Source organism: Coptis chinensis, chromosome 5 (genome assembly GCF_015680905.1).
Source record: "Coptis chinensis isolate HL-2020 chromosome 5, ASM1568090v1, whole genome shotgun sequence".
NCBI classification, from domain to species: domain Eukaryota; kingdom Viridiplantae; phylum Streptophyta; class Magnoliopsida; order Ranunculales; family Ranunculaceae; genus Coptis; species Coptis chinensis.
This window is the reverse complement of record NC_141460.1, coordinates 86275195-86294086: the sequence shown is the minus strand read 5'-3', so window position 1 is coordinate 86294086 and position 18892 is coordinate 86275195. Positions and strand designations below refer to the sequence as shown.

Here is an 18892-nt window from a genome sequence, read left to right as displayed (position 1 = left end):
GAAAGAGAGAAAATCTTGCAAATTTCATCCTTAAAGAGACTATGGACTAAGAACTAATTGATTTTGTAGACTGTGGAAAGGTAATTATTTGCATATTACTGTTAAATAATTCAGAAAATGCTTTTATATGTCAACTCCTAATTTTTTTTTTTTTTGTCAAATCATATGCAATTTGTAATCAAAGTAAAATTCTATTTTATTTTTCATCCTTTTCGGATAAGAAGCTATTATAACAACTAGCGATTATTATTAGCTAGTATTAATATACTTTTTGAAAATATGTTTCATACGCTATTTGGTCCTCAGATAATCTATTTGGAAGAGTTTTAACCCGATTCTGCCATCCTTATGCAGTGTTCTATGCTTCCTTCATGGATGAAATTTACTCACCTAAAAATGTGAAGAAAGTATGATACAAATAAAATTTTAAGTGGTCGTGGCTGGGTCCGTTAATAAAATTCCAAGCACATTTGTTTTCCCCAAACCAAACTCCTAACATGCCAAACTTCGTTACCTTTTGCAGAGTGAATCACACAACTTTAATTTAAATACGTAGAGTCTTCATCGTATTGAACTTGGTTATGGTCATCTCTTATCTGATGTATCGACTTAGGGAACGGTTTTGCACATGGCATTTTATCAAGCTTCCAGTTATGAATAAGGAGCTTAGAACTCATGTCCTCTGCTGGTTGTGGGACTTCTTGTAACAAAAATAGACATTGCTATGGTAGATTTAATTTATCAAATGCTTTGCAATTATCATGCCTTTGCCATAAATTCATAACACCTTGGCGAGCTATTAATTAATCTCAGAATATAGAATTAATCTTTTGTCTCTCTGTAAATTATATATATAAAAAAAATCAAGCTGTAGACACAGCCTGTTGGAGATGCTGGTGAAACAAAATCCATGTACAAAGAAGTAGTTTTAGGCGGTGATGTTTGGGATCTTCTTGACGAGTTAATGATTTATATGGGAAACCTTATGCAGTACTACGAGAGATAAGTGCAGTTTGTTCGGATAATTTTTTCTAATTCTGTTATTTATTACGTACTATTTTTAATCAGCAATATCTTATTCTTTTGGAATAAGCTTAGTTTCTATTGGTAGATTTTGATGTAGGTCTTTGGTGTCCGACAGGTGTTCTTCTCTCCGTCCTCCGAAACAGGTAAAACACTTTAACTAGATTTTTCTTTGATTGGACCCCTTGATTAGAGGTTACCGCTACTACAAAGCCTTTAACTAGACCAAGATACCTGTTTTCCAAGGAATGAAGAAATCTCAGAATTTAACAGTGGATCTCTTATTTGAAGAGGAAAGCCGCTTTAGTGGTTTGTAGCTTCCTCAGTAGTATAAAGATATGGTAGTAGTATTTAAGGCCTACTAGTAGTTTATTGGTGCTCAGCAAGTGTAACTAGTTTCTCTGTAGTCCTTAGGAAGTCTTATATCTATTCCTCGGTTAGGTATTTTGATGTTTCATTGATTGAATTTTTCTTCTCTATATTCAATACTTTCAGAATTTTCAGGAAGCCTTCATAGCTAACTTAATCGAAAACTAATCTTTCTTGACTTTTTCTGTTTTTACTTTTTATGATCATTTTGTTTAAATGGCAGTTTGCACCTCTTGATACTCCTGCTGCAGTCGATGCTTTCCTTAAATATTGGAGTCCAAATGTGTTCGTGCTTTGGGAAAGAAGGTCCGCCAAATCTCATATTGGGTGTCTAAAGAAAAAGGCGTAAGTGAATATCGCAATAATAATTGCGTGCCTTTATGTGGAATTTGAAATTGAGGATAACCTGAATGTGGGCAGATATTTTTCCTTTAGAATTCACTTTCTCTTTTCAGTGACAGAAACAATTGATCACTTTTTAGTCAATAGAGCTTTAAAGCAGAGGATACTTTGAGTATTTATCAAGATGCCACTTTCATGATATTAGATTACCAAAAGTTTGTAATACTTAGCATAGTCCACTCCCCCCACCTCCTCCTCAGCCTCATTCCTGTCCTCCGTATAAGCATATTACCTTTAGATCCTTTGGTAAATAAAAATCATTCCAGTTGGTTTTCGTTTGATCTGTGCATTTGGATTGTTGACTCTCTCCTTTCATCTCTTTTTTTGGTGATCGGTAATTGTATTTGTTTTAATCCTGGCAAGTTATGCTCAGGTCGTGCTGGCTTTGTTAAATGCCCGGGTTTCTTCCAGATCTTTCAAACTTTGGTCACAGCCACTAGCTCTACCCTTGATTTTGTTGATCTATTGCAGTAGTTTGGATTTTTATACATTGGCAACTCTATGAAGTATTGGATTCCAGATGATGGCATATTCAGGATTAGCTTTTGTAGTTGCGGCTGTGTGTCTTAGACTCTAGTGCAGATGCTGTTATCTCTTATCTGACAACCAGAAGATATTCTATATTTTTGGATACGTGGTCATTCTATTTTCCTTTGTGATAATATTTATCAGGTTCGTGAAATATTGGAGCTCTATAGAAGGATATATGAGGAGTATCTAGCAATCCCAGTTGTAAAAGGGAAGCCAAGCGAGCTTGAAAAGTTTCCTGGTGGGCTTTATACAACAACTGTTGAGGTGACTCATGATAGTTTTGTGCAACTCATCTACTTGTTTCAGTGATTACTATAAACTATGAGCTTTCTGCATCTCTGTTCTGATTATATTTTGGCAGGCATTTATTCCAAATACTGGTCATGGCATACAAGGTGCAACATCCCATTGCCTCGGTCAGAATTTTGCCAAGATGTTCGAGATAACCTTCGAGAATGAGATGAGAGAGAAGGCTATGGTCTGGCAGAATTCCTGGGCATAGCACTCGAACAGTAACTCTCACACAATTTCTTTTGTTATTTTTTATTTCACATAATTGCTTAGGTACTTAACAGTACTGAGTTAACCATCTCTGTGAAATTTTATAAAGGCATTGGATGAGAAGCACTTCTACTGATATTTTCCGACTGTCCTAGAATAGTTAAAAATTGAGTGTGAAAACCAATAGACTCTTCGTCAGATCAAGAGTTCATTTAATATAGAACTTATAGAAGTCTGATTCATTCTGAAAGTAATTTATATCTCCTGTTCACTTAGCTGTTTGTAGGACTGTTCATTCCTGTATATGAAGAGACGAGATGTGCATTTGACAATGATCACAACATTCTTGAATGGGCTAAGGTTTGATGCTCTATTGTACTTTGTCATTAATTGACATGCTTTCAGGTGGAACACCTGGGTGCTCTGGAAGCCATATTTCGCCATTTAATTCTAATGCAATTTTGTGTTTTCAGGCAAACAATCATGGATCCTTGCAAATTATATGTGAGTATTATCGTTTATGTTGTCCTACCAGAGGAACAACACTTGCATTCTGTCCTCTGGAGCACCTAGTGAAACAGTGCTACATGTTGCGGGATTAACCATTGATTTGAAATCCTGCAGCAGTCTGGAGTTTGTAGAGGTAAATTCCTATATTTAAATGAGTGTACCAATGCCAAAAATAACAATTTAGTCAGTTGTAAGACAAATGGATTCACCCCTAAGTTCTGATATTTTCCCAATGAACAGAGGTGCATGTGTTGGTTGTGACTTGTGAATCTGTGGTAGAGCATTGGGTATGAAAAGTAATATTATGCTCAAAATATTTTGGAGCTAAAAGTAATATTTTTATTTCATAATACCAACAACGCGCAGAGATATGATGTTATTAAAAAGATTTTGATAAGCTCATCACATATCTACTATTGGCATATTTTCAGTGAAAAACATATTAATTGGAGATCAGGGAAAGCACAATAGATGATAAATGTTTTTCAGTAATGATCCTATACAAGAGAAGTAAAAATTAGTGGAACCTACTCCACAAGAGTCATATGTCCAAAGCGTGTATGTAAATGCTGTTGGTTTTCATTTATTGTATTATATGTTTATGGAGTAGGTTCTGTTTACAAACTTTTTATGCAGCACTTCATACAATGCCCCCTAACAAGGTGATTTAAGGGATAATTTCTTGATTTCACCACCATGGAGATCATGTCTATATAATATCAGCTCATTTACAAATAGCTAACCTCTTTTTGAAATTGTTCTCAACTTACGAATTTTTTAACGGTCCAGTAAAGCAGATATTGCATCCATCTTTCTGGCAATGTCAAAAAATGTGCAAAGGAACTGATTTTTGGGGTGATGATTTCCATGGAGTATCATACTTAAAAATAATTCAGCCTTCGATTCATCTTGTGGGGTGTGGGAGGGGGCATTGTATGTACATTTATGTATGTATTTCTGATTTCACTTCTCTATGATATTATCTGATTTATGGACAGTTGCATGCTTATGTGGCTTGTTGCGCCTTGAACATGTAATTATCTGCTCTATCTCGATTGACAAAACCATGCCCTATCATCTGATCCTAGGGAAATAGTTATAATTGTCAGCCTTCTTATGAAAACCAGAAAGTATGTCTGTATGATGTCATTATTGAGGGTAATTCTTGTGGTGTTCACTCCTCGGATCAGGTGATCCATATACATATTTTAATCAGCTTTGTTATAGCTTCTTAATTATAATGGTATAATTCTTCAGGTTTATCTTCAAGTGATTATGCATCTCCCAATTTAAGTGTATACAGTATACATGTAATTTTTGATACTATATGTAGAGTAATTGGATTGAAGTTGAAATCGCTTTGTACCTATTCTTGCTTTAAAACTTTCACTGAACTTTTTGTTTAAATTCATATTGTATGCTTAGGAAGAAGGGAAAAAAAAAGTCGTGGAGTAGGTTAATTTGAAATTAAGTAACTGTAGAAGTTAAGGACCAATGTCTAATTTTGCTGGATTATCTGAAACATTTGTTCATTGCACACGTCTTTTTCCGCGTTTCATGTCAAATCTAATAAGTTTTCAAATGGGTGATTTTTGCTTTTGAATTCTTCAGTTCCATAGAAAATGATAAATTATGTTAAGACCAAAAGAAAATTGGTAACAAGAAACCTTTTTAAATCTGATGCTGTAAGCGTGCCCGTTTACATCCTATGATTGTGTTTCCATGTTTCAGGTATTGACAATGTTAGCAGGGGCACTTTTGGAGAAGCAAATTGTTGTTGTCTGCTCTAACTTGGTATGGTTGAGTTATGACATTGACTTCATGTGAATCCTCCATGTACTTATGGTTTTGTAGAAAGCCTGTCCACTGTAAACAAATGTGGAATAAGGAGTTACTCTGTTACTTGAGCGTGTAGGAATTGTTTCTTGGCCAGAGGTGGAAGATTGTAATGACTTGAGTTTTATGGCTGATTGACTTGGGGCTCATTGAGTCCAGCCTTCACCAGTAACATCTATGTATCTAACCAATAGACGCCGCCTTAAAAAAAGCAGTCAGTAGTGCTATGAGCTTTATCTATGTACGTGAAGTGTGTCAGTACCTATCAGCCACTACATTTTTAGAAATTCAGTGCAGCAAACCAATAATTTTATCTCCACCACATGCACATCCTCCTAGCATGTGTGCCTGCTTTTTTCCTCGCTCTGTTTTGTTCTGCCGTCACTGTCAAAATTTTATACATGAATTGAATTCTAAATTCAAACCCATCACTTCATTGAAAAGAGTGAGATTTGATCTGAGGCGTGATTCATCCAAAACCTTGTGATTTTATTGTTGGTTGTGCTGATATAGTTTTGAGTGTATCTACTGCCCTTGCATATTAGGTGCTTTTAGATAAAACTTATGGATATATTGTTTTTTTTCAGGGAATCTTGTCTCCTTCAGTTCTCTCCGTTATTTCTTTAATCCGGCCCTGCCAGTGGCAGAGCCTTCTAATGCCAGTATGGTACCTTCTTCTTTATGATTCGTGTAAAAAATTTCTTGAACAATTCGTTGTAATTGTAATGTGGAGATTCAGGTGTCAGTATATCCTGATAGTCTATAGCATCTTGTATGAACTTTCAGGTTTTGCCAAATGACATGCATGATTTTTTGGATGCACCGGTCCCATATATAGTAAGATTTTCTAACTTCCTCCTTTTTCTTAAACATCTTGTATGTAATATGTTACCCACAGAATCCTGCATTGTTTCTTATTTTACCTTGTGGATTTGTGGAGTTCACTTTTTGTGTTTCAATACTCTCAAGGCAACTTTACTGCCAATCTTGACAGTTTTAAGCTATGCTGATGGGTCTTTTTCTGGCACTGACAATTATAGAATTTTCTGAAGTGCGTCTAAAGAATTTTGAAGATATTATATAAAATTCATCTAGTTTTAAACTTAGATGTGCACCTAACACTTTCAGTAGAGACAATCTTTAGGAGAATATGATATTGAAAGAGGAGAATATATAGACATTTTGAGTATTGCTTTCATCAATCATCAATTGTTTCAACTCCCTCTTTAACATCTAAGAGATGACTAGCTGGAAGTCAAAATTGTAAAGGGCAAGTGGATTCCTTGCTGTGCAAATAGGTCTGACTGGTTAATTTAGTACTCATCAGCACTAACCATTCTAGCAGGTGCATTGGTGCAAGCATCATGGTAGGTATTCTAAGATCTATACAGACAACGTAGTAGATACCGTTTTTTCGAAGCAAATTAATAAAGATCTTTTTTTCAAGTGAGAATTCCTATGTGTAGACTACCTAATAGAATCACTGAATTCAGAATCTTATAATAAATTTGTTTTGTATTGCCTTCGGTTTCTAGCATTATTGTATATGAATGAGAAATGTTTAGAGCTCCTTGTAGGTTGGTGTAAAGAACAAAACTGGTGAAGTACAATCGAAGATAGGAAATGTCATTCTGGTCGACGCTAACAAGAACCAGGTATTTAGTTTCGTCACATAGTAGAACTTTCATAATAAATAAAATTTTAATTAACAAAATAAAATTATACTTGTAAAAATCAGGTGCGGTCTCCCACTTTACCTCAATTGCCCCAGAACAAAGAGTTGTTCAAGTCGTTGAGTCCATACCATGCAAAGCTTGTTGGAGAAAGCTATTTAGGAAGAAGACGACCTGTCTTCGAGTGTACAGATGTTCAGGTTGGCTCTTAACACAATACAAAGTGCATAGACGTTATTGACTGTGAAATGCTAATAACTCTCTCAATTGCTTGCTGCTCGTTATTCGTCCCACAATTTGTTAATTTTATGAAGAGGAGGCCTGGGGATAGAAACACAGGTGCAACACACGAGAAATCAGGATGGAACAATCTGAACTGGTCCCGAATTTGTTCTCACATTTAGCTTAATTTGAAAATTTGTTTGGTCGCTTATATACCAATTTTTCTATGTGCAGATTGAGGCTGCGAAGGGCTTCTTAGCTGTTCTAAGGTCTTACCTGGATTCTCTTTGCTCAAATCTCCGGTCTCATACAATTACTAATGTGCAATCTAATGATGACAAGGTTGGTACCCCCAATACCAGTAGCAGAAAATGTGTCTCAGTTGAAGGGCAATATGATTCCTTCCTCGACTTTAAAAATTTCTTTGTATTTTTTCTTGGGCCACCATCTGTTCAATTCTTTATATTGGAGAATTATTCAGGTCATGTGGTGTGATTGCCCATAGTCTATTCATAAAGTTAATGAGTGAGTGGTGAAAAACTTGATATTCCATAGTCTCATCGAACAGGACGTTCTCCTTTGAAGCATTAATGATCTTTGGAAGAGAAACATGACCGTTATTAAGTTTTGTTCTTTGTGTGGTTGGCCCTGTGTCAGCAAGAACATTCTGAGGTGGCCTCTGTCTTAGCACATTTTTTGTAATAGTACTTTGGTAGATGTCCAGTATGGCTTGTGTCATGCTAGCGGGCGTTGGTACATGGGTCTCTCTCTCAAGTGAGAAAGTGCCTCTGAAGTTGTGGTTCCTTTTGCTGCTTGGTCTTGGTGGTTGTGTGCAGCTAGTCATTAGGAGCCTAGGTGATTAAGGAGCTGTGGTCTTTCTCTCAGATATTTTTGTCTTTAGGGGAGCTGTTCCGCTTTGTACTGGGTGTGTCGCATGTGGTAGATTAGTTTTAGGAGCAGAGATTTTTTTGTCACTTTTGGCTTTGTGTTTTTCCTCTCTTTGTTATTGTACAAAAGAAAAAAAAAAATGATTATTTGCTTCTCCATTGACAGAATTAACCGACACTATACACACTTACGCCTGCATTTCTTTCCACTATCAGGTGTCTTTACTCTTGAAGGAGAGTTTCATTGATTCATTTCCAAACAGAGACAGGTCTTTTATGAGGGTAAGCATCTTAAACAACTAGTTTTACAGGTCTTTTAAATGATATAAATTGTACTTAAGCGTCTGCTTAAATAGTCGGTTCTTTGAAATTTACTATCGCACTTCATACCAGTTTGTATATTTATACTGCAAAAATGTCCAAAAATATTGATGTAACCATGCTAGAAATAGACATTACTTTGAGATCTCTTACAGAGTCCTGACCCTTCACTTAGTTCCTTACCTGTAGCGGTGTAATAATAAAAAGTAAAGACTCTGGACATACAAAAAATCCGACAAGTCATTGTATAGTTGTAGGTGGTATTTTGTGTATTAGGTGATAGTGTGTTGCGTGGTGCAGGTGGTGTGTGCTGGTGTTTGTTGCAGGTGGTGTGTGTGTGTGTGTGTGTGGTGTGTGACTATGTGGGCTGCTGATGTGCATGAGTACACATTTCCAGTCAACAGTTCATATGTGAGAATCATAAACATTGGATCGTCGTGCCTCAGATCTGACATTCATTCAAGGATCCACATCAATGTGCATTTTGGAATTTATTGTTCTTGAGAAGGGAGATGGAGTTAGTTTACCAATCAGAAATAATTGTAATGTGAAAATAGGTTACTAATCAAGCGTTAGGTAGAACAAAGTGAGGAAAATTGTCATTCTTTCTATGGTAAATATATCATTCAGTGGATACTTAAGATGGGCTTGAAATGTTAGCAACAGGACTCGCAACAGAAATCTTGCAATTATTTTATTTTGCAGATTAATAGTCCGTTTCCAATATCCTTTAGCTTCTCTGCAAACAGACCAACTTAATCAGTTCAACTAGTCTTTAGGAAAGGCAGAGTCATCGAAAAGAATATGACATTGTGAAATCTGCAATGACATCAGATTCACCCGGGAATTAAAAGAATAGGGAGCAGCGCATGGAGGAACCAGCAGCTTGTACCATTCTTACATTCTTAGGAATAGGAGGCGTGGTGTTGTGTTGGACAAGATCGATAAAGTTTCTAATATTAAGTTAAATATAGTTTACATAGGACAGTACAAATAAGGTTATGTTTTGGGTAATCCATTATCCGGTATAGGGAATCAGCTCATATGAGCTGATTAACAGAATAACAGGACACACTGCGAGGAGCACTCAAATGAGATGATTAACACAACATATTATAAAAAAAAAATACAAAAGAATCTCAACATTCTTTGACAAAAGTGTTGTATGTGCACTGGCAACATATAACAAGAGACATTACTGATCCACAGTGGGAGAGCTTGGTATAATACAAATGAAACTTAAAACATTTTTGACATAAACTTATATTTCAAGCGCATTCAAAGCTTCTGTAAACTCTTTTCACACACAACCCTCCCACTGTATCCCTTGGCCAAAATCAATAGCACTCAAATCCCTCCCATTGCAGTTTATATTTTTATTAACTTGACTTCTGAAATCCTTTCGGGGCAGCGCATAGATCTGAAACCACTGAATCTGGTATACTTTCACCAACTTTTAAATCTTCTTTTACAGAAGCCCCTTCTCTGAACTTCTGCCGCACATCCAGGAAATCGTATTTCTGGCATAGTTCGTGATTCCGAACGAAACTCCGGAATTCCGTTCAGAATTTCGGTTTTTAAAAATTGAAATTTTAAATACAGTGTCGAAATTATTGAAATTCCGAATTCTATAGGGTCGAAATTTATTGGATTTCGGTTTTTGGATTTACCGGAATTCCGAGAATTCCGAAATCCCGAACTATGATTTCTGGTTCCCTGAATTAAGGTTAACCAGAAGGTTAAAAAATTCAACATGAATGACGAGGTCCGTAATCTGTGTTTTCTGACATAAGTACTGCCTGGATGGGCATAATATGTACAGATTGGAAAGAAGGAACAGAATCCATACTGTGATCGTAGACTTATATAATTAGTTAGTAAGGATTCCAAGTGATGTATGCAAAAGGGTCACATACAATAAAGTAGATTGAAAGAAAATGTTCTGTGTGTAAGACCTAGATCGAGCTATGTTAACGTTCTTCCTAACGTACTGATTGGTTTAGAAAACAAGAACCATCTACATTTTAGTATTAGTCAATGAAGAAGGTGAGAACCAAGATCAATGGAGTCAGCTTCCAAGAGATGTTCTAGCTTATTTCATATTTGTTTTAAGACACTAGCTTATTTCATACATGAGGAGGCGGAAGCAAAGAAGTGGATATGCCACTGCAAAAACTAGGGAAAAAAAAACAAAACAAAAAATCGTAGCAATCTAGTAACAAACCTTATCTGGTTTGTTAGCTGCAAGAAGCACATTTGTGAGACCACGCAGTACTTCAAAGTTAATAGATTCACACACCTAGCACAAGTGAGAATACATTTGTGGGATCTGGTCAGAATTCAGAAGTAAGCCAATACTTTTGATTTAAGCGAAAGCAAGATTTGTAAACTTAATCTCAAATTTCATAAACCACTGACAGATGCAGAACTCCTATAGGCAGCAGCACTCCCTTCATAATCCTTGAGCTCATATTTAACTTCGCCAAGTAAACGATAAACATCAGGATCGCTTGGCTTTTCCTAAAATACAAAAGTAAATTTTTTGGAAAGTAACCTCCAGAACTGTCCAAACAACTGGATATATATAGCAAATTCTACTTGGGTTCTACTCACTGATAATTGAGAACAAGAGCGGAGCAAACCTTGGACAATTTCTCAAGTAGAGAAGCAGCTTGGCCATATTCTCCTAATTCTGAAAGGGTTACAGCAGCTGCCTGAAGACCATTATTCCTTTAAAAATTAAATCCACACTAAGGTACTTACCCTCAAAATTTGGAAAGAAGAAATTTGTACTGTGTTAGTTGTAGGTGTTAGTTGACTGTGTTGTCTGCTAATCGCATACTGTAGGTTTGTCAAAATAACATATTAACAAACAAAATATATCTCAAGGACATTATAACATTAGAGTTTATTTAACCTGGAAACCTGCAGTGGAACTGTCCAACAACTACTAGCATAGCTGCTTAGTTGCTGAAGTCCTTTAGCTTAATCAATAAATTTTAAGGATATTATTATTAATTTAATAAATATAAGTATTGCATAGATTTTTTTTTAACACAAATGGTACATCTCACGTTTTCTAAAGGTCCAGTGAAGTACAGGGCACTCCTAGGTCAAATCCCTGCTAGCAATATCAAGAATGAGGGTGTAAGTGTTAGTACAGATATAACTTAAACCTCAAAGCAATTTGGAGTTCTTTGTCTTCAGGATCCCGCCTCAAACCCTCAGAGAATGCATTTGGTGCCAAGTTGAATTTCTGCACTTCCGCAGTATAGATTAGCAAATCCCCAGTTGAGATATGAGCACATATTTTCAAGGATGATGGAAAGATTAAGAAAATTCACTCACTTTTAGTGTAGCCCATGCAACTCCTTTCCTATAGTACGCCTCCGGCCAGTCAGGTCTTAGCCTTATACATGCGTTGAGAAAGCTGTGGAATGCAATTGGATTAGGATTTGATTGGAGGTAGACTCCTATGCTGCAGTGCTAGCGAGTAATGGTGGCTCTATTACAATGGACCTGTAGAAACAGGAGGAATGATAGCAGGCAACAACCTGTAGAAATTATAGTAACAAGGAAAACAGGGTTCTAATACATCAACACTAAAGAAAGACTATAAACAAACAAAATAACTCAAATTAAAAAATTATAATATTGTACTTATTGACACTAATGAAAGACCACTAAAGAGGACTATCTGTCCAAACACCTAGTTGAAATAAAGACAACATAAACTAGAAACTGTTAGGAATATACAACTTAATTGTACTTACTCTTTACTAATTACCAAACTATACAAACCTTTTGTCTTGTAAGTGTCTTGTACTTCTTAATTAAATCCGAGCCTAGTGTAGATACACTATGTCCTTAAGACAGATTTTCCCCTTCACGGTGCTTGAAGGTTGATGGTAAACTATCTCCCAAGATAGAACGGATTTCCTTCTATAGAAAGCTAGCACTTCAATTCTATAGACTCAGCGAACACAACATAGTATTTGACTAAGAACGGAGGGAGAAGAGAAAGATCGAACTCGTGATGATCCGGTCTATTTTTCTCTCAAATTCATCCACTATTTATAGGTGAGTGGTGCATTTTCAAACAACACAAACTCTTGGGAAAAAAAGTAAGCAACTCTTTGAAAAGTCACATGTTTCGAAAGGACACACCATTTCGGCATATAAGATCAAGTTTCAACCCGCTGCCTATTTCGAAAAGCACCTTTTTTTCGACATGATGACCGCTTTTCAAACCAAGGCACATTTTCGAAGGTCGCACCTTTTCGGCATAATGCAATCGCTTCAAACAAATGCATCATTTTGAAAAGGTTTTTCTCACATTACGCATCGCTTTGAGAAAAACCCATTTCATCTTAAAGGGGTAACTTGGGAGACAAACTACTCATTCATATTTAAATGGATTTGAGCAAATCATTTTTCTAACAATCTCCCACATGAATGAAAAATTTGGCTTCTTCTATCATAAACATCGGATTGCGTTCTTTACAAATGAAAAGATACCGCGATCGTCAAGTAGCATGGGAGGCCTTGAACTTGCCTTAGTGAAAGACGATCGGATTTAATTGGACGATCGCGAGACTTCAATTAATGTCCTTGAATCGTCACCGCTTGTATAAACCTAGACAATCATCTTCACGCCAGCACCGCCTCCGAATCTTTGTTGGTTCTCACGCTTGTGTTCATTTTGGCCTTGAACACTTCTTGGTTTCAGATAGTGCTTTTGAGACATTTGTCTTTAAAATTCTCATAGAAGCCCCACCCACTTCGACTAACATAGGTGATTTCTATAAAGAATATCCCGCAATACTCCACTTGGATAACATAACTTTCCAAGATATAGTAAATCATTAAAAGCTTGACTTATCCCGGTTCTCGCCAGGCAGATATGCACCGCTTTATATATAGAATGGGTTAGAGTATAATATTACTCCCCGCTAAAACGAGTCACAAACATAATTCAGTTGGCCCATTGAACCTAGATCTTGGGATCTCCAAATAACTAGGTTGGTTTTTCCATTATGATGACTCTTGGTTGATTATCTCAAAAGCTTTAAGCCTATTCCCTTGATAATCTTTCTACTTGCTCTCTTGTTAAACCTTTTGTAAGCAGATCCATGAATGTTATCTTTTGACCTTACATAGTCGATTGAGATAACTCCATTTGAGAGCAATTGTCTAACGGTATTATGTCTACGACGATATGTCGAGACTTCCGTTATACATGCTACTGCGGCTCTACCAATAATAGCAATTGGTCATCACAAGGTGTATATACAATCTTCGGGCACAGGTTTAGCCCAGTTTGGAATATCCTCTAAGAAATTTCGAAGTCACTCAGCTTCGTCTACAGCCTCGTCCAACGCTATGAATTCTGATTCCATCTATAGTGGACCTTGCTATGCACGTTTGCTTTGAGGATTTCCAAGAAATTTATGCATCTCTCTTAGAGTAAAACACCACATTTGATGTCTTTTGAGTAATGCTTCAACAAATTTCCAATTTTGAATTGATTAATTCAAGAAGATACATAATCCCCCACATTTTTCCAATTTCTCATGACAAAGTCAATAAATTGGAAAACCATTTAGATATATGTTTTTCAAGTGAGGCTTCTTTAAAGAATGTCACATATAATTTATATAGTGTCGAAAACACTTCTAAGACCTCAATTTTGCTTACAAGTATGCTTATAAAACAATATCTTACGCAATCTTCTTTATTGGCACTCTTTGGCGCAATAGTAAAACACATACATCTTACAAATAATACAATATTTTTAGAACCCTTTTAGCACCCTCCATTCCTAACATCTGGAATGAAGCAAGGATTCTCGGAATCTTGGATCATAATTCCCCCCAAGTGTGGCATTACCACCACCTTGTTTGCTTTCAAGAAGTCCATTCCAAGAATGACTTGAAAATGGTCTAAGCGAAGCTACCATCGGTCTACCTTTCCTCGCCAACAGTGCATCTTAATGTCAACTTTCAAAGCGAGTCCTTTCACCGGTTCGGCTTCTTGGTTCAAGCCTCTCATAAAGCCTGTACATTCTGCTAGTTTCAATCCAATAGCCTCGTATACATACTCAGTCGGATTTAATGTATGAGTTGAACCAGTATCTACCATTGCTAGTATACACCCGTAGTTATTGAGTTCCACTTCTACGAACATAAGGTCGTCATCGGGGACCAAAATGTTCATACCATTCAACGAACTAGTAGGTCTAACAAATGAAATAGGAACAGCATGAATAGGAGAACCTGGTGGTGTTGTCATTTCTATTCTAAAATAGAAACACACCTTCGTTATTTCCTTAAACCAAAAAAGAAAAGAAAACAAAAACAAATTCTGTTCGGTAAAGAAGAAGAAGAAAAAGGAAATTTGTCTTAACAACATAACAATATAGCGTTCATCATCTCTTTTAGAGTTCGGTTTTTGCGTTCCGCAATACCGTTTGATTGAGGTGAATAAGGAGCCGTAGTTTGATGAATGATCCCAAGTTATTGTTAACTCAATGTGATCTGGTATATTTTTCTCTCCAAATTCATCCACTATTTATAGGTGAGTGGTGCCTTTTCGAAACAACACAGTGACTCTTGGGAAAAAGTAAGCAACTCTTTGAAAACTCACATGTTTCGAAAGGACACACCATTTCGGCATATAGCAATCGTTTCAACCGGTGCCTTTTGAAAGGTTGCACCTTTTCGGCATGATGCACCGTTTCAAACCAAAGGCACATTTCGAAAGGTCGCACCTTTTCGCATAATGCAATGCTTCAAACAAATGCATTATTTTGAAAAGGTTTTTCTCACATTACGCATTGTTTCAAGAAAAACCCATTTCATCTTAAGTGGGGTAACTTGGGAGACACAAACTACTCATTCATATTTAAATGGATTTGAGCAAATCATTTTTCTAACAATCCCCACATGAATGAAAATTTGGCTTCTTCTATCATAAACATCGGATTTCTCTTTTACAAATGAAAAGATACCGCGATCGTCAAGTAGCATGGGAGGCCTTGAACTTGCCTTAGTGAAAGACGATCGGATTTAATTGGACGATCAGTAGACTTCAATTAATGTCCTTGAACTGTCAGCCGTTTGTATAAACCTAGACAATCATCTTCACGCTAGCATCGCCTCGAATCTTTGTTGGTTCTCACGTTTGTGTTCATTTTGGCCTTGAACACTTCTTGGTTTCAGATAGTGCTTTTGAGACATTTGTCTTTAAAATTCTCATAGAAGCGGCCCCACTTCGCACTAACATAGGTGATTTCTATAAAGAATATCCTGCAATACTCCACTTGGATAACATAACTTTCCAAGATATAGTAAATCATTAAAAGCTTGACTTATCCTGGTTCTCGCGGCAGATATGCACTGTCTTATATAGGAATGGGTTAGAGTATAATATTACTCCCCAGTGCTAACTGAGTCACAAACATAATTCAGTTGGCCCATTGAACCTAGATCTTGGGATCTCCAGTCAACTAGGTTGGTTTTTCCATTATGATGACTCTTGGTTGATTATCTCAAAAGCTTTAAGCCCATTCCCCTTGATAATCTTTCTACTTGCTCTCTTGTTAAACCTTTTGTAAGCGGATCCGCAATGTTATCTTTTGACCTTACATAGTCGATTGAGATAACTCCATTTGAGAGCAATTGTCTAACGGTATTATGTCTACGACGTATATGTCGAGACTTCCCGTTATACATGCTACTCTGTGCTCTACCAATAGCAGATTGGCTATCACAGTGTATACACACTGCTGGCACAGGTTGAGCCCAGTTTGGAATATCCTCTAAGAAATTTCGAAGTTACTCAGCTTCGTCTACAGCCTCGTCCAACACTATGAATTCTAATTCCATAGTGGACCTTGCTATGCACGTTTGCTATAAGGATTTCTTTGAAATTTATGCATCTCTCCTAGAGCAAAACACCACATTTGATGTCTTTTGAGTAATGCTTCAACAAATTTCCAATTTTGAATTGATTAATTCAAGAAGATACATAGAAACTTCTCTACACCAACGAAATAAGTTTTAAGAAACCAAAACAAGGAAGTAAAACTGCTCCTATCCAGTCCATCAAACTCCACCACTACCACGCTTTTTCCCTCGGGATTCAGGAATTGTACCAACAACCTTCTTGTATGCATCAAAGCGTGGTTGAAAATACGTTTCCCAATCACCGTTAGTAGGATAATGATAGTCAAACCAGAGCTTCGCAATTTCTGGCATCGGATAGTTTGTTTTGAGCTTGAGCTTTAACATTTTGTTCTCGACAAGCCCAATACTTATAACTTTAGGGCCATTTTTTGGGATAGCTGATCTCAGTGGGAGAAAAGTGACGGACTTTGCCTCTGAGGAAAAGACAACGGCAGTATGATACTTTGAAGTTGCAAGATAACCAGTTTCAAGCATCTTCATAAATTCATCCGTACCAGATTTTAAAAGGCTCTCCACACAATTTTTAACCCATGAACACTGAACATCTTTACATACTCTTGCTTAAAGCAACTCAACTCTACCAACAGGTCTGCTTGTACTTTTATCCAATTCTCTTTACGATAACCCAATGCTAAAGCCAAGGCCATAAAACCACCGGTTCCATCTCCCATTGGTTCTTCAATATCCAATGTGAATGGCCTCACAACTTCTGGAACTTTATCCATATAGTGAAAGTAGCAATGAGTATAGGAAGGTATTTCAACATCCCCGAGATACTCTACCTACAAAAAACATCTCACTATTCAACAATTTTTTATTTTATTAATTCCTACTTAATCATAAAAACATTTACACGAATTTACCTTCTCTTTTCTTTTCATTGCCTCCTTCATCAGTCAAGGAGTGACGGGTGAAGCATCGCTAGCTCCTTGATCTGTAATATTTGCATCATTTGCAAATTTCTGCTTTTCTTTAATCACCTGAATTCTTTTCTCAATATTGTTGATATGAGACACTATGCCAATAAAAGCCTCATCAAAGTACTCTTTTATTGCATACAAATTCATCTTCAGACCAGCCACCTCCTCCTCTAGTCGATCCATTGGAACTTGGAAATCTAAGAGAATAAATAAATAAATAAATATTTAGACCTAGGACAATATCAACATTGCATATACTATCTAGCGAATTTTTAGTACTGTAAAATAGTTAACTAGTAACTCTATTTTCATACCTTATTGAAATTTTCACGGGATAGTGAGCTAAGTATAGTCTATCTTTCACTCTTAGAATATATTAGTTATGTCAGGGACGAACATACACCGCACTGAGTTGCTTGATTTCTGGTCAGGTTTTCTAGTCTCAAATCATGCTTACTGAAAACAACCTTCCATCCAAATATAAATTCAATAACGCTTTAAAAGTGAGACAAGATGTAAACATAAATAAAGGCTCTCTTTAAACAAATTACAAGAGTCCTACTCACATTCTCTCAAATCAATAACTGAAAGGAACAAGATTCAAAGATAACATCATTATTGACAGGCGTTGAATTCCCAAGGGTTCATTGACATAAGATCGGGTTCCCGCACTAGAGACTACAACATATAAAACTCAACTCAAAAGCATATGAACCAATTACCATGGTCAACGCCTCTTGTCAAATTGGTCACTATAACATAGACAACAAACTAAAAAACCACTTACGAGAACTAGATTACATTTTTTGGGTAATATGCTATGGTCTTACATGCATGAATATCGAATAATAATTGCAGAGAATAATTTATAACAGTGTTCATTAACTAAACATGAAGAACTAAAGCATAAAACATATAGAACATAGAAAATATTACCTTTTAGTGTTGACACGCTGAAATGAATGTTATTTGTTGATGGTTGATGTCTCTAATTGGGAGGGAGGTAATAAATGGAGCGGAAATAGAGAATGTGCAAGAGAGATCCATTCGAAGTGGAGGGGGAACATGGTGATCGTGGGGTTTGGGGCGTGGTGTGTGTTGGGATCGTGGGTTTGGGCGTCGTGTGTGTGGGGGAAGCCGCGAAAATAAATTATCTAATTTTTTTTTGAGTTTTGAAATTTTGAAAATTCGATAAACCTCAAACAAAATTGAAAATTGCACTTCATCCGAAATGTGGGTAACGGGCAAATCCACATGGCCCAATTTTTCCATATCTGTCGATCTCCAAAGCACGGACGACTAAACCCATGGTCGTGTCCAAAGAACGGACGCTGACATAGACGCGTCGGACGGACGCATCAACTAAACTGACGCCGGTCAAGACGCTTGATCGAATGCGGGTCAACATGGTCAGGACGCGGATTTTGACCCAAACAAATAAAAAATAAATCAAAATAATATTAAAAAACTAAAATTTTTCATTTTTTGTTTTATTAAGACTTATGACATGTTTTTAAAGTTTGATTAGGAAATATTAAACTTAATTTTGTGGCTATTTATCTTTAATAGTTTTGAATTTATAAATGTTGATACATTTAATTTAGTTTTTAATGTTCAATTTATATAAAATAAAATTATTAATATTAATTAATTTCTGCGTCCTACATTTTTGAGATATAACCTAGTCGCCGCGTCTGTGTCCGCGTCCGCCTCAATGCAACATAGCTCCA

At 36.4% G+C, this 18892-nt stretch overlaps 1 protein-coding gene and 1 long non-coding RNA gene across 6 annotated transcripts; one reads left to right on the top strand and one right to left on the bottom strand.

The window, feature by feature from the left end:
- The first annotated feature begins 2872 nt into the window (after positions 1-2872).
- LOC147499644 (uncharacterized) lies at positions 2873-8916 on the top strand. 4 transcript variants are annotated; one of them, XM_086561441.1, is made up of 10 exons: positions 2873-3186; positions 3300-3469; positions 5068-5130; positions 5760-5834; positions 5959-6009; positions 6750-6827; positions 6911-7045; positions 7302-7409; positions 8171-8236; positions 8576-8916. In XM_086561441.1, the coding sequence occupies exons 2-10, from the start codon at positions 3347-3349 to the stop codon at positions 8777-8779; spliced, it is 903 nt and encodes a 300-aa protein (XP_086417567.1). In that variant the 5' UTR covers positions 2873-3186; positions 3300-3346; the 3' UTR covers positions 8780-8916. The 4 variants fall into 4 exon arrangements, with proteins under 4 accessions (XP_086417567.1, XP_086417568.1, XP_086417566.1 ...); XM_086561442.1 differs by lacking the exon at positions 5068-5130 and having other exon boundaries at positions 2878-3186; XM_086561440.1 differs by lacking the exons at positions 2873-3186; positions 3300-3469; positions 5068-5130 and adding an exon at positions 5383-5617.
- Positions 8917-9996: 1080 nt separating this feature from the next.
- Positions 9997-16664, bottom strand: LOC147499643 (uncharacterized). Of its 2 annotated transcripts, none has more exons than XR_015195988.1 (6): positions 16304-16664; positions 11624-12009; positions 11452-11531; positions 10889-10989; positions 10694-10795; positions 9997-10574 (listed from the first exon to the last, which is right to left on the bottom strand). It is a non-coding gene; the product is annotated as an uncharacterized LOC147499643 (long non-coding RNA). The 2 variants fall into 2 exon arrangements; XR_015195987.1 differs by having other exon boundaries at positions 9998-10574; positions 10918-10989; positions 16304-16661.
- Between the last annotated feature and the right edge of the window lie 2228 nt (positions 16665-18892).

Coding starts and splice junctions, on each gene's coding strand:
- LOC147499644 (XM_086561440.1), top strand. CDS start 5,399: ATGAGCTTTATCTATGTACGTGAAGTGTGTCAGTACCTATCAGCCACT. Junction 6,010..6,749: donor ATGCACCGGTCCCATATATA/GTAAGATTTTCT, acceptor AGCTCCTTGTAG/GTTGGTGTAAAGAACAAAAC. Junction 8,237..8,575: donor GAGACAGGTCTTTTATGAGG/GTAAGCATCTTA, acceptor TGCGTGGTGCAG/GTGGTGTGTGCTGGTGTTTG.